The 15,426-nt window shown below is 45.3% G+C and overlaps 1 protein-coding gene across 1 annotated transcript in view; it reads right to left on the bottom strand.

Moving 5' to 3' along the window:
- The window catches only part of VPS13D (vacuolar protein sorting 13 homolog D), a 243,709-nt gene that overhangs the window by 43,123 nt on the left and 185,160 nt on the right, over positions 1–15,426 (bottom strand). Inside the window, 2 exon segments of the mRNA XM_044914385.1 lie at positions 1,566–1,761; positions 4,471–4,603. Coding sequence (XP_044770320.1) covers positions 1,566–1,761; positions 4,471–4,603 — 329 coding nt within the window.

Below are 15,426 nucleotides of genomic sequence, written 5' to 3'. Positions count from 1 at the left end.
TGACACGAATGGAACCTGCTATATCAGTGCAGGACAGCCCGTGAAACTGCAAGGATATCTTGCTTTCTGCGGCAACCATTCTGTGCCTTTCTTATGCTCCTAAAAAGAAGGCAAAGCTTTATCAAGACTTCCAAACTGATACCGTAGAAACTTCAAGTCATTTCTTTCTGGTCAATATCACTGAAGTTCCTAACAAAAGATGATATTTTAAAAATTAAACACATATACCTCAGACCCCTTTTGAAACAAATCACTCAATCCCTTGGCCACTCTGGGATTTTACAAATAAGGAGGCTTCTTTCGGAATTCTTAGGGGTCTCCTGCTTTACTCACGCATCGTTAGGTCTTATTGTCCTAACAAAATAGTGGAGGTGGACTTCTGGGGCTTCCAGCAGACACAGAAAAACTAACTGGAAATACTTTTGAAGCTTCCCTACTGCCCCTCCCCCCAATTTCATAAATGCTTCAAAATATACTCAAGGATTGTTTCAGCCCTGTATCTGAGAATAGAATGTAACTTAAGTAAACTCTACAGATCCTTTTTTAAAAAGCAGCTGCTTCCAGATGGAAGACATTCTGGCAGAACATATTACATGGTCCCAGTCTATAATCTTAAGCATTTCCCCTGCAGTAATGTGTCATCGGTAAGGCTTCCTGGTGACAGACACATGGATTCATTTTAATTGGGGACGATTTCACTTCAAATCCTATTCGAGGGAGCAATAGGGTGTGGACAAGGCCCAGGCCCTAGACATTCTAAAAGGGCACGCTAATTCCCTCGGGGAATATCTCTTAACCAGGGAGCAGCAAAATCCTTCTGGGCTTAAGTGGCATCCAGCTTGGCTGGGAACTGTAACATTCATTATACCCTTTGTTGATAAGATCCCCAATTAGTCACTCTGAAAAAGGAAGGCTCAAATAGGCTATTAACACAAAGAACTATGTTAAAGTAGTTGGATTCTGTGGGCTGCAGAGCCATATGGGCTGCCCCCGATTTCCCTTCTCAGCTGGTATCAAGGCAAGATGGCATCTCACAGCAGAACTGCCAACCTGCCTGGGGAATTCCTTCATGAGGCTGGGGGACTGGCCCGCACGTCCAAGTGGAAGGAGAACTAAGAAAGGACAGACTCACGTGGTGAACTGCAACTGCAGGGATTCTAGAACATGCCATGGAGCCTAGGAGCCAGACACAGCCTGCAGCCTGATAGTTTTCTTAATGTGCATGTGGGGGGTCTAGTTAGTTTGGTGATTTGTAAGGGTGTAATCCTATTTCTGACCCCTCTAATGAAGAAAAACAACATTTTATATATATATGAATTATAGACATAGATAAAGATAGGCAGATACAGATCTGGAAGAATTTATGCCAGATTTTTGTGCCTTATTTTCATGTATTTATATTAGGCAGGTCAGAAATTTTAGATACATGTATTCAAGTTTTAAAAAACGGCATCTTAAGGCAGAAAGTATACGATTAATCACATCAGCATAGATCAGGAGAGGCAGCAGACCTGGGCTGGAAATTGCAAAAGTGACTCCCCCCCCCCCCACAAATGACCACTGACCTCGGGCCACTGAGCGTGGCTGTGTCTCTCACTGCCTGGGCTGTTTCTGATGCAAAATCCAGGGCACCTGCCACTGGCTTGGTTACAGTGCCAACGAGCCCTTTCCCAAGGCCAGATATGAAACCGCTGACACCCCCTTCTGTTTTCACTCCTTCCACTGTTGAGGTGATCACACTGGTCAATCCACCAATGATACCTAGCAAAAGAGACAAGGGCTGTTGTAACCTGGCTGAGGACAAAAGCAAAAGCATTTAAAGCCGAACCCCATCAATTCCATGCACCTGGCAAGGTAACTTAGGGGCATTCTGTCAACCTCTTGATAGGTTACAGGAGGGCCAACTCTAGTTGGGGAACCGGCAGACTCAGATTTGCCCACTAAGTTTAAAGTCCGAGAATATATATTACATGTTAGTCTGAAGTGAAGTGTGTCCCAGTTTAAAAAAAATCAAAGACCACCTAAGAAGTTAACAGTGGCTACTTTCTAGTTCCTGAGTGTGGGAAGCACACGGGCAATCAGGAGACTATGAAGACAGTAGGACTAAATCAACAGACTAGCACATAGTGGCCCTTGGGGAAAGTTGGGGCCCCATAAAATACAAGGCAGAGAGAACTAAATATAGATCCTCGGTTTTCCGAGAACACTGTGTGACTGGCCAACACCACCACACATTTCAAATGGGGTAAAAGCTACTGCACACTTTGCTGAAATCAGGTTTAGGCAATCAGAGTAAGTCATGAGGCCTTGATGAAAGGCAACCCCCCCCCCCTCAAAAAAAGAAGCTGCCAAAACCAGCCGGGGACTCTCCATGGAGTCTCTTCAAAAGACCATCCTAGGTCACAAAGACATTCCAAACGTTTTCAAAGTTGACAGCAATGACCTTAAAGAGCGTCAGAAGTGGCCAGAAGTTGGCAGAGGCTGGAGAGGACACAGGCACTACAGGGAAGAAGTGGGGCCCTGTCCGGGGAGCGTTTCCAGGATGTGTGCCAGGGACACTCACAGGATGTTTACCCTTTGACGGTGGGGGCATGAGGAAGCTCTCTAGACTCTTCATCTCTAGTGAGACAAATCGGTAAAGGAAATTCCTTGGGTGAGAACACACTAACAATCCACGTTTCTTTTGGATTCTGGGTCCACTTGCTCCAGTGAGGCCACAGCCCTCTCCCAACCTTTTGAACCAAGTTCACGGAGAGACAGACATTACTGAGCCTGGTGCAGCAGGGCCTGCAGAGAAAACTGGGCAGGACTCCCCATTTTTAAACCAAGAAGACTGAATGGATTCTGGTTCTTGTTATCTCCGAAGAATTTTTTCACTCCAGGCTACCACTCTCATGCCATCCAGAGCTTCATGCATCCTCCTTGGATGAGGCTACCTGTTCCTGGAGATGCTGCATGGATTGTATGAATGGTCCTCGGTTGGAAGGGATTTTGCAACCAACCTTGAACCATCATCCATTTTCTCAGCATACTCTTGTGTCCATTCAAAAAGTGAGGACAGCTAGGCTTTCTCTCCATATTCCAAAGATGCGAGACAAACGAAGGCAATTACACACAGCAAAGCATTTTGTATTCATAAAAAAAAAAAGGTCCCTCCTAGTCCCATGCACTATCATTACAGTTACTAGAAAGAATTATTAAATCTTTAACCCCAAATGGCTGCCCAACAATCAAATTTTTGAGTCCCTAAACAGATTAATTTCAGCCAAATTTTACTCCTAGCTTGATGTCTCCTTTGGGGCTGCTCCCTTTCCAGTAGGGCAGGCTTAGGAAAAGTAAAGGCATTTTGATCCAAAGCTCATCATTAGGAAAACTGATAAAAACCCTGCCCTAAACACTGTGTCCTAAGCATGAAGAGAAATAAAATTTTCTGTTATCCCTCTTCCTCCTTCTTCCAAATGTGGATAATCTAAACTTGGTCAGTCTTGATATGACTTCTGCTAGCTTCAGACTATTTCTAAGAATCTGGTACAAACCGTGCAATTTACTAAGCATTACTAAGCAGGAGCTATATGCCCGGTATCCCATGAGGCTCTGCCAAGAAAGCAAGGTACAAACAGCTGCCTAGATACACAACCCAGACTGCTACATGTGTTCTAATGGTCATTAATTCTACCTGGGGACAGTAGAGCTGGGCAAACATCATTTGAGTTGAAACCTCTAGGTTGAGTAGGACTTTGATAGGCAGGGAAGTGAGGCAGGGAGGGGAGGGCAGAGGAACGTGAGTGAGCAAGGCCTTGGGGGTACGTCTGGGGAACAACCCACGGCTCTCGGTGGCTGAAATACAGTGTGGCTGGGCAGCAATGGTTGGAAAAGCTGGCTGGGTTTACATTTCCAAAGGCCCTGAATGCCACACTAAGAAGTTGAGAAAAACGCAACAAAAGGCAAATGAGTAGGAGTTAAAGCATTAAAGGTCAGAATTCAAACAAATTCAGAGACTTAATACATTCATGCCATCACCTATATCTCTTGGGCGCACGGATTGACAATCCCTTTGAATATGCATTTATACAAGACTCAAAAACATCTGGGCCACAAACCCGGCAGCCGGTTTCACATTTCAGTTGCCATGGAGGGAATGCTCAGTAAGCAGAAGGCAAGTCTTGAAGGAGCAGTTCCATATTTTCCATATTCTAAAAAGGGGTTCAACTGACTACACCTTATGACACTTTGGGAACAGAAGCCAGAGAAGAGGAAGGGATTGCAATGTGCACACCATTTTGAAAGTGAGTGAGGAGGTGTCATAGGCTGTAACATTTCAATTGCAAGGAGGATAAAATAAGAGAGCTTGGAAGGCTACCAAGCACACCAAGCTCCCCGGCCAGGATTTCTACTTGCAACTGGATGGGTGGAAAGGGACCTCGGAGGAACTGTGGAGGAAGTCAGTCTTCCGGATATCACGTGACTTACCATGAGCCAGGCCATGGATGCCGGCTACAAGGTGCTCCCCACTTGTAGCTGCATGGTATCTAATGTACTCCCGCTCTGACTGATGTCGATTGTCCATTGTCTTCCCTAAGCCATCTGATAATGTCCCTGCAAACTGGAATGAATAAAAAAACAGAAGGAAAAGAGTTTTAAGGCCTCAGCACTATTTTTGCTATTTTAATTATTTTAAATAAATACCTTGCCTTGCTCCTAGCTGGGATTCAGTAAACGCCAACTGAGAAAAGAGAGATATTAATTGCTGAATTACATATACTATATGCCCCAGGAGACTGGTTCTCGAGCACTGGACACATACGGATTATAGGACGCTTTACATTGGGGGACACAAGGTTTGCAAAACAACTAAGTGTCCATAACGGCATCCGCTTTCCACAGTCCTCTGGCAATTTACTGAAAAACGTATCACAAAATGACTTGGGGGAGGAGAGGTAAGCGTTGGGGTTCTATCATGTTAAGGGCAGAGGCTCTTTGCTCTAAGAAATCAGTGTGATTCAAAATAGGAAATGTGGCAAATTGTTGCTTTAGGGATCAAAACTTTTAGAGACATCAATTGCCCTAAAGTAATGTCTTTTCTTTCACTTATTCAACAATTACCAGGTGCCTAGGTGCCCAGCCCCATTGACCCAAAGGAAAAATGAAGTATACGGAAAGGTTAACAGGTCAGGTCACCTTTCATATGAAATGGCAGACTTGAACTCATGACTTCCAATGTAAAATCCTCCTCCACAAATCAGAGAAAGATCTTATTTATCCTGGCATTCTTTTACCAGAGAAGCTGTCTCATCCATCAAAGCTGGATAAAAAGGACATAAAACTGTGTTTTGTCACAAGACAATCTGAAAAGGTTTAAAGTGACAGTTAATAAACCACAGGGTACTTATCCTCATCATTCAGGCATAAAGAGGAAAGGATATCAAATATATAATTAACCTTCTCGGGAAGGATCTACCAAAACAAGTGGTTTAAGTGCCAATGACCCAGGACTAACCTTTCAGAGAACTCACAGGAATGCTATTTAGATACAGAGCTCAGTGCGAAGATTCAAGGTGAACTGCCTGCCTTAAAGACCCAGTATACTGGGTAGCCTGGTCATCGGGGGGCCTGTTTCATACTGGTTTGGCAAGGGATTTTTTTTTCTTAGGATTTTATTTGAGACAGAGAGAGAAAGAGAGAGTGAGTGAGCAGGCACGAGCGGGGAGGAGGGGCAGAGGGAGAGGGAGAAGCAGACTGCCCACTGAGCAGGGAGCCCGCTGTGGGACTCAATCCCAGGACCCTGAGATCATGACCTGAGCTGAAGAGAGACACTTAACCGACTGAGCCACCCAGGTGCCCCAGTGGATATTTTTACACCACCAGACCTGAGGCTTCGTGACACGAGTGACAGGAGAAGGTGAGTTCTGGGCACAGGAGAGGGACTAGAGGAAGAACCAGCGATTCCAGGTGAAGCAATGGTTTCTGGAGCAAGAGATGGGAACACTCATTCCTTCTACTCAGTCCAAATGCTTTTATGATCTAGGGCAGCAATCACTGACCTTTCTAGAGATGCAAGCCCTATCATTATTTGCTTTTGGCCTTGCCTTCCCAGTCACTGTGTCTAACTGGAGAACTAAAGTTAATGAAAATTAATCTTACAATTGCGTTTAGGTTGGAGACAGCACGGCATGTCGCAAAGCCAGCACTGTGAATCACCAAGTGGGGCTTTGGTCAGGGATCCCGTCTGAGAGCCACTGCAGGCCATGAGTTTGGGCATCTGACCAGACCAGACTCTGGTCCTCCCTCAACTATTCCAGCGCTACAGGATCCTGAGCAAGGTGCCCTACCGCTAAGCCTCCCTGTCGGCATGTGGAGAATGACAACAGCACCAACACTGTGTGGCTGGATGAATCAGTGAAGAGTGGCTCAGGGTATGGAATCCAGTGAGCATTCTTACTGTTATTATTAGTCAGCTGCTAGTCCAAGGAGGAACATCCGGCACCACAAAGAAAGCCTTTCAAAGGTTTAGAATTATGGTCATTTGCACTAGGCTTTTACATAAACAAAAACAGAAACCCAAACCAAACCCCCCCTCTTTCCAGCAGCTAAACCCCGGCCTCCAGAATGAGTTTCTGGAGTAGTACCATCTATAAAATTAGAGTGTTGGACTTGGTGGTTTCCAAAATCCTTCCCAGCTTTGACAGCATGTGATGTATGATCCAAGTTAGAACGTCTTTATTAAGCACTCACTCTGGGCCCAGCACAGATTGAGGTACTGCTGAGGACACATAGCAGCCTTGGACCTACTGTCCAGGATGACAGTCTCACTGGGAAGGTAACAGTCCCCGACATGAAACAGGCAGCAACGAGAGCCTGGAACGCAAACTGAAAACACTTGTGAATCGAGGGAGAAGAGGAAAACGTGATCCTTGTTTTGGAAAGGGTCAAAAGAACGAGTCCCTGCTACGTTCTGGAATTATGGTGGCTGCCAGCGTTCTCCACTCGGGGTCTGGACACAAATGCCTCTCCGTGACTAATGTCACAGAAAAGGTGAGGCAGCGGTGGGTGAGAGAGCCGTCCCCAGAGGCACGCTGTCTCCACCTGAAGAGGCCCAGTGCCAGCCATGCTGTGTCCAGTGTCTCACTCGGGCCCTTCCCACCTCCTCAAACTCTCATTTTCCTTGAAAAGAGGTCTTTCCTTGGAAAAGATAGTAAGTTAAGGTCCTGTCTACCAATTTCCGGCAGCTGACTAGGAAGAAATGAAAAGTCCTATAATACTTTTCCCCTTAAGAGAATATGGGAGAATAAAATAAGAATAATCTTATTTTTAAAAGAATAACTGCCTAAAACCACCCCCTCTCCTTCAACACCCCCCACCCCCCATCAATAAAACAAGTTCAATCCCCAAGGTTTAGGAGTCAGCCTATGCCAAGAGCTTCACTGCCAACTGATTCTGCTACAGGACCCTCGGCTCCCCCAGCACCGACTGGTCCTGGACATTCTCTGTACAAAAACACCACGCTGACGTCAGGAGGATGGGGTACGATGACCGAAGAGATCACACGCCCCTCTAAATGCTGGATTCTGCTATGTGCTTCTCAGCTGCAGGAAGGTGCCCACAGCTACTCAACTCACCCTAGGACTTCTGTCTGAATTCTCACTGCCCTGTGGACAAAAAAACTATTCACCCAAGCCAGCTGGATTTGTCCTTTGTCACTTGTGAGTAAACGTAAAGGATACAAAGATATTATTAACAGGAAACTATTACCGAAGCCTTCACCCCTATAACTGTGACTTTGAGAACTCAGGAAATGGGAAGATGTTGAAATCCGTGATCCAGCCAAACCCGTACTGATTTGAGGTTAATCAGATTTTACGGGGAGAGACGCTTTATAGGAACTAATCTGAAATCAGTGAGATGAAGGGTTCCGTGGTCAAAGAGGCTGGGCCCTGGGCCAGTCCCCTGGGCTTCTGAGTATGAATCCAGGGCACCGAAAGCTTGGGGCCTTCCCTCACTGTGGGAGCACTTAGTCATACTTAATTCCAACTCTCTCATTCCCCACCTCAGTGGGAAAATACACACCCCGTATCTTATTTCTCCCTCAAAGATAGGGTAAGCACGTGGGCCGGAGAGGGCGGTGATTCCAGTAAGCACTCTGTATGGGTGCCCTCTGGCACTGGTCTTCTCTGAGGCGGGGAGGTGTTATTTCACCCACGACCTTGAGTTAGAACACTATAATCAAGCCAGAGCAGAGGTATCCATGAGAGCCACAATGCCATGTGGGAGTGACCGGGGCAGGACATCCTTTACCACCCCATCCCCAGTTCTGTCTATGTATTGTATTTTATTTTTTAAAGATTTGTTTATTTTGAGAGAGAGAGAAAGAGCAGGGGGAGGGGCGGAGGGAGAGAATCTTTCAAGCAGACTCCCTGATGAGCGAGGAGCCTGACACGAGGCTCGATCCCACAACCTATGAGATCATGACCTGAGCCGAAACCAAGAGTTGATTGCTCAACCGACTGAGCCACCCAGGCATCCCTGCCCATGTGCTTTAAAAAAAAAAAAAAAAAAAAAAAAGGGCGCCTGGGTGGCTCAGTTGGTTAGGCGACTGCCTTCGGCTCAGGTCATGATCCTGGAGTCCCGGGATCGAGTCCCGCATCGGGCTCCCTGCTCTGCAGGGAGTCTGCTTCTCCCTCTGACCTTCCTCCCTCTCATGTGCTCTCTCTCTCTCACTCTCTCAAATAAATGAATAAATAAAAAAAATCTAAAAAAAAAAAAGCCAAATGCATCGAAATTCAAATTCATTTTGAGCTTTTTTCAGAGCAGATGCTCTTTGGCATGCTCATGAATATCAAAATGGGGAATGAAGCTCGGGGACAGATATTCAGGTAAGGGGAAAACTAATCTCAAGGCAGTGGGGGAAAGGCTGAAAATCATAAGGATATGAGCAAGCACAATCCAGCTATGCATCAACCCAACAATCAATCAAACATGTGAGCAACATGGACTGTGTGCCAGGCTAGCAAATGAGAACCCTTAGCCAGAGATGGTTTCTGCCTCCTGCCTTCAAGGACCTCAGTCAGGAGATCCGTATCCGGCATAATGGAAAGACCTTCACACCTGACTTCAGATTCAGGCTGTGACACTTAATAGCTGTGAGATCACGGACAAGGAACTTCACCTCTGTGAGCCTGTTTCCTCATCTTCAAAATGGGGATGAGAATATCCACCTACAAGGATGCCATAAGGACTAGAGAGTACATGTGAAGCACTTAGCACAGAGCCTGATACATATGAGGCATCCAATGAAAACAGTATTGAGTTATCTGAACTTCAATTTCTTCACATGCCAAATGGGAATAATCAGGTTCCGAGGGGCTGTTGGGAGAATGACATGAGATGGTGTGCGTGCAGAACGCCTAGCAGATGGATGCTCCGAGAAGCGGCAGCTATCTGCAGAAGGCCATGGAAGCACAGGACAGACATCGGGCGCCAGGCTTGAGCACGGGGAAAGGACTAGCACTTGGAGGGTAATTTGCAGATAATCTGTAACTGTCCTCAGTAAAAACAATACCTGGACACCAGAAGGAGCATTTGTGGAGACTTTAGTCAACAGAACTCATTTTGTAGCAATTTTAAGTCCACAAAAAACTTAAGACTTCGAAAGTTTCCAAGGAATAGAACGTCCTTCAGAAAACCTGCTATTAACACTTGCAAAGACAACACTGATTTCCCCCTTCTTCCACTGAAGGAAGCTTTAGCACACACCACACTTGTGAATTCTGGCTGCAGTCCAAAGTTATTAATTTCTAGAAAGCCCTATTTTCAGCAAGGGGGTAAAAGTCTCAGAAGCACTTCAAGCTGCCAGCTCCATGGCACACCTGATGCACACTGTCAATACCCCACCTTCCAAAAAGAATCCCATTGTCCATTGAAACAGAGCTCCTTCGAATTAGCCTGGGTTTGGGGCCAGGCTCGGGGTAGTTGATTTTATAAAACTGAAATTCAAGTATGCTGGAATGATGCAAGAGAAAAAATTCACACTGTGTCCCTCTGTTCTGTTCGATCAGTTTTCCTGACCCTTTTATGATATTCAGCAAGCATGGGATGCCAGAGATATTTGGCCAGTGTAACAGGAGCCTGGGCTTGAATTTCTCCCCCCTTCTCTGGGGTTCTTCTTTCACAGTTATTTACCTAATGGAAATTTCCTCTTTAATATCCTTGCTCCATTGAGTAATGCTGGAGATAGTACCTTTCTTGTCACCAGGGCAAATCATGGCAGCCTCTGACAAGAAAGGGAGAGAAGTGGCAGGGCTCTGCGGTGTGAGGGGGTCTTATGTTCTCCCACCCAGAAAGTTGTTCCGCTGCGAGTCTCCACTACGAGCACAGCTCCGATTCCGGGCAGCGCTGCCAACGATCTGCTAAGCTGGAGCAGGTCCGCTCGGAAAGCCCAGCAGTACACACTGTGCCTGTAAGGTTGACGTGAATGTGTATCCTGGTGGCAGGACCCTCCCGAGCCTCAGTTTACCCGTCTGCAAAAAACCAGACTCTAAAGGGTTGCTTTCAGGGATTACAGAGATAATGCAAAATGCCCAGTCCGGTGTCTCGCACCGGGGGGGGGGGGGGCACTGATTTTTACACGTCTCTTCAAAGTGGTCTGGAGGCTTAAACTTGAGAGTCCTCTCCAACTCTGCTGGTATACGAGTAGAAAAATGCCCTTCAAGTCACATAAGACCTAAGTCACTTCACAACGAAGGTCTTCACCACTTCACTCTGATTCACACTGTTAAATAGCCACAGTCAAAAACAATTCTCAGTGTGAGTTTTGCCTTGACGTTGAAAACCCCTTTTGTGATCCTTGTAAGGAGAGAAGAGTTAAAGACGCCTGGGATCTAGCCAGCAACGGGTATCTGTCACTGACACAAGGCAAACCAAATAGCGAGTCCTCACTCAGCCAGATGCTGAAGGGGGCAGGAGAAAAGAGAGAGAGAAGGAGACAGAAGGAGAGAGAGAGAGAGAGAATGAGAGAAAGAGAAGAAAGAAAGACATGGAACAAGTTGAGATTTGGCAAGAAAGAGGCATTTCTGGACCCCAGACCTCTATCCACTAGAAGTGGGACAGGTTTGTCTGTTTTCAGTTCTACTTGGTTATGATTATGTATAGCCCTTAAGGCAAAGAGAGAAAGGGGAAAGAATCCAGGAAAGAGACCCTGCATAAGAATAATACAGACATCGGCCATAGCAACTTCTTTCAAGATACATCTCCAAAAGCTAGTGAAACAAAAGCAAAAATGAACTTTTGGGACTTCATCAAGATAAAAAGCTTCCGCACAGCAAAGGAAACCGTCAACAAAACAAAGAGGCAACCCACAGAAAAGGAGAAGATATTTGCAAATGACACTACAGATAAAGGGCTGGCGTCCAAGATCTATAAAGAACTTCTCAAACTCAACACCCAAAAAACAAATAATCAAGTCAAAAAATGGGCATAAGACATGAACAGACACTTCTCAAAAGAAGACATACAAACGGCTAACACATGAAAAAATGTTCATCATCATTAGCCATCAGGGAAATTCAAATCAAAACCACATTGAGATACCACCTTACACCAGTTAGAATGGCAAAAATTGACAAGGCAAGAAACAACAAATGTTGGGGAGGCTGTGGATAAAGGGGAACCCTCTTACACTGTTGGTGGGAATGCAAGTTGGTACAGCCACTTTGGAAAACAGTGTGGAGGTGCCTCAAAAAATTAAAAATAGAGCTACCCTATGACCCAGCAATTGCACTTCTGGGTATTTACCCCAAAGACATAGATTTAGTGAAAAGAAGGGCCATATGCACCCCAATATTCATAGCAGCAATGTCCGCAATAGCCAAACTGTGGAAAGAGCCGAGATGCCCTTCAACAGACGAATGGATAAAGAAGATGTGGTCCGTATATACAATGGAATATTACTCAGCCATCAGAAAGGATGAATACCCAACTTTTACATCAACATGGATGGGACTGGAGGAGATTATGCTAAGTGAAATAAGTCAAGCAGAGAAAGTCAATTATCATATGGTTTCACTTATTTGTGGAACATAAGGAACAGCCTGGAGGACATTAGGAGAAGGAAGGGAAAAATGAAGGGGGGGAAATCAGAGGGAGAGATGAACCATGAGAGACTATGGACTCTGAGAAACAAACTGTGGGTTTCAGAGGGGAGGGGGCTGGGGGGATGGGTTAGCCCGGTGGTGGGTATTAAGGAGGGCGCGTACTGCATGGAGCACTGGGTGTTACACGAAAACAATCGTGGATCACATCAAAAACTAATGATGTACCGTCTGGTGATTAACACAACATAATAAAATTTAAAAAAATTTTAAAAATCCATATTCCCATAAAACTTAAAAAAAAAAGAATAATACAGATACTTTTTTTTAAAGCTAGGACTGACATTCTACTTCAGTAACATGCCTGAGCCAATGACCTTGCTTTTTTGGGGGGGGGGGGGGGGGGGGGGGGGGAGGTCTCTGGAGATGTAAAAGCCCTCCTACCCTAAGACCTACACTGTGTTGCTATTTCACGGATAAACACTTATCAGGCAACAGACACTCCTTTTCAGTTAAGAAACAAAGTTATCCAAAGCCACCCAGAATTATCTCAGTACGCAAGGTCTAAACATAAGCAACAAAGTCAGACCTCAAGATTGTCCTGGTTCCTAACTAGCCCAAGACACACGCCTGCTGAATTGGCAAGTCTCTCTTGCTATTCTGCAACTCTGACCCAGTTGTGAACTCAGATGTTGTTTCAGATTAATCTAGAAGCTCAGAGTGGTTTGAGGCACTCTCCTAAAAAGGTTTTGCCTTTTCTTTAAAAAGGACTGGTGGGGTTGGCTTAAGGCCAAATGCATAGGCATAAGCAGCACACACGGGGGGTATCAGGAAGGCTGATTTGCAACAACAGACAACGTGCCACGGCTTAATCACATTGAATTTTCCTTATTTTTCCTACACCAATTGTAAAGAATCATGTGGGCAGGATGAAACTTTCGACCCAGCTGTGGGAGGGGATGACGTCCTACTTTTAGCCCTTCATCAGCTTCAGGATAAGCTTTTCCCCAGAAGGGGTAGGGGATGGAGTTGAGGGTGCCAGGATTCCCGCTCACCTACTGCTGAAAACCCCCCGAAGCACCCGGGAGAAGTCGAAGGTAGGTTTCCATACTGTGGGTGCTAGTCAAGGGGAATAGGTCTGCCCAACCCCATGAGTGACCTCCAGTCTTGCCATCCTAACAAGATTATTCAATATGCCCAAATGGCCAATGCCTCAGTACTGAACCAGGAGACAGATTATGTTGTAGGGGAAAAAAAAAATCCCTCTGAGGTGGTCACAGCATAATGCCTGACTTTGCAGATACATGATTTCAACTCTAGGGAAGCACACAGGCTTTGAAAAGCCAGGCGTCCTGATCCCAACTCTGTCACCAGTATCAGCTGGGTGATCGTGAGCAAAACACACTCTTCAGGGATCAGTATCTTCATCTATAAAACAGGAAGAACACTACCCACAGAGTCACTGGGGTAATCCAAAGAGACCTTGGTTTTAAAAGTACTTGGGGGGAAAAAAACACAAAGCAATGTGTAAATGCTGAGGGTTATTACTGCAAATCCTTTTCTTTCTTCTAGTGAGTGCTCTGCTCCCCCTTTTACCCCAACTGAATCCTGCCTATCTCATCCTGTACTACAGGAACCACCTTATACCTGTTCTGGAACAAAGGAAAGCATAAAGAAGTCGATTATAAATAGACTGAAATCTCAAAATACAGGAATTAGAAATGGAATTGGAACATTTCACAATAGAAAAGAAGCTCAAGCTTATCTCATTCCTAGTCATAAAGGACTTCATTCTTGGGACGCCTGAGTGGCTCAGTCTGTTAAGCAGCTGCCTTCGGCCCAGGTCATGATCCCAGGATCCTGGGATCGAGTCCCACATCGGGCTCCCCGCTTAGCGGGGAGCCTGCTTGTCCCTCTGCTTGTGCTCTGTCAAATAAAATCTTTAAAAAAAAAAAAAACAACAGGACTTCATTCTTGTAAAGTACTTTGTATTTCAAATAAATAGATATAATTCTCTTCAATGCCGAAAGTCTGGGAAGGAAGGGGATGGGTGACACCATAAAGAACAATGTAGATGCTAGACACCAGAATAAGCTGGGCTTCTTACTGAAAAAGTCAGAGAGGCTTCAAGAGTTTGAAATATCTTGATGAGGTTTTTAAAGAAAGAACGTGGTCTCCAACTGATTTCTTCAAATAAATGAAGTTTTAAATGGGTATGCAGCAGAATAGGTAAAGGAAAACTTCCAACTGCTGAAGACCATAGCATAACTTTTGGAATTTTAAACATGGACCAACAATGTTTACTATGCATCAGGCATTGTTCTAAGGGCTGGCCACCTTACAATCATTTATTAGTTTAATCCACACAACAGCCCTATGAGGTAGGCTCTATTATTATTCCCATTGTACAGATGAAACTGGAAAGACCATGATCATCTGCAACAAAAGTCTGCTAAGAATCTACCTACATTTGATACTGGGTCATCTATGGAGAGAACCCAACCATGATTTTTGTTATTCCCTCCGTGGAAAATTCCTTCCTGAATGCCAGTGAAAATCGCACAGATATGCCAAGGAGACATTTTTCCTTTCCTAAGCAGTGGTGGTGACAGATGAAGGAAGCGAAAAGAAGTATATAAATAATAAAGTTTCAGAAAATTACATGCAAATCCCTGAACAAGAAAGTCAGGCTCCAATCTCCTTCCTTGACCAATATATCCCAACTCAGACACTCTGCCCCCTTCCATCACCCATTCTTTGCCCTATGCCATGTAGTCTTTGAAAGCAGAAAGAATCTACTTCCTCCTTTCCCCAAAACCATCACTCTCACATGTGAATTGGGCCCCAGAGAAGGACGAAGTCCTGTAAACGTCCATTACATGGATCACGTGACACCACGTCAGATCACGGTACTAGAGTGCACCATTTACAGCTGGCAAGAAAGATGGAAGGCAAGCTAGGGTGAGGACTGGGACCAGTGATTTCAAGAGCTCCTGCTTGCACAGAAGAGGTCTGCTCTACCATCCCAGCTTCTTACAAAAGGATTTGCTCAACTCAAAGATTTGCCTTTTCAGAGCTGGTCTGGTGAAGCAAATCTAACTACAGAAAAAGACGACTGCTCCGGGAAGGACTATTTCATGTACCAGTAACTGACATGTGTGGAGATACAAATTCAAGGGGGAGGGGATGAAAGCAAAAGAGAGCTGTGGGGAGAGAATAAGCATCCAGCCATGCTCCTGGATAAGAAACGGTCCTGAAAGTGTGTCCAGTTCAGTCTGCATCCATCTTCTGTCTATCTGGGCACTCCAATGCTTCTCCCAACAGCCCCACCCATCTAAGAGTC

The sequence above is a fragment of the Neomonachus schauinslandi genome, chromosome 4 (genome assembly GCF_002201575.2).
Source record: "Neomonachus schauinslandi chromosome 4, ASM220157v2, whole genome shotgun sequence".
NCBI classification, from domain to species: domain Eukaryota; kingdom Metazoa; phylum Chordata; class Mammalia; order Carnivora; family Phocidae; genus Neomonachus; species Neomonachus schauinslandi.
This window is presented reverse-complemented; position numbering and strand designations above follow the sequence as displayed.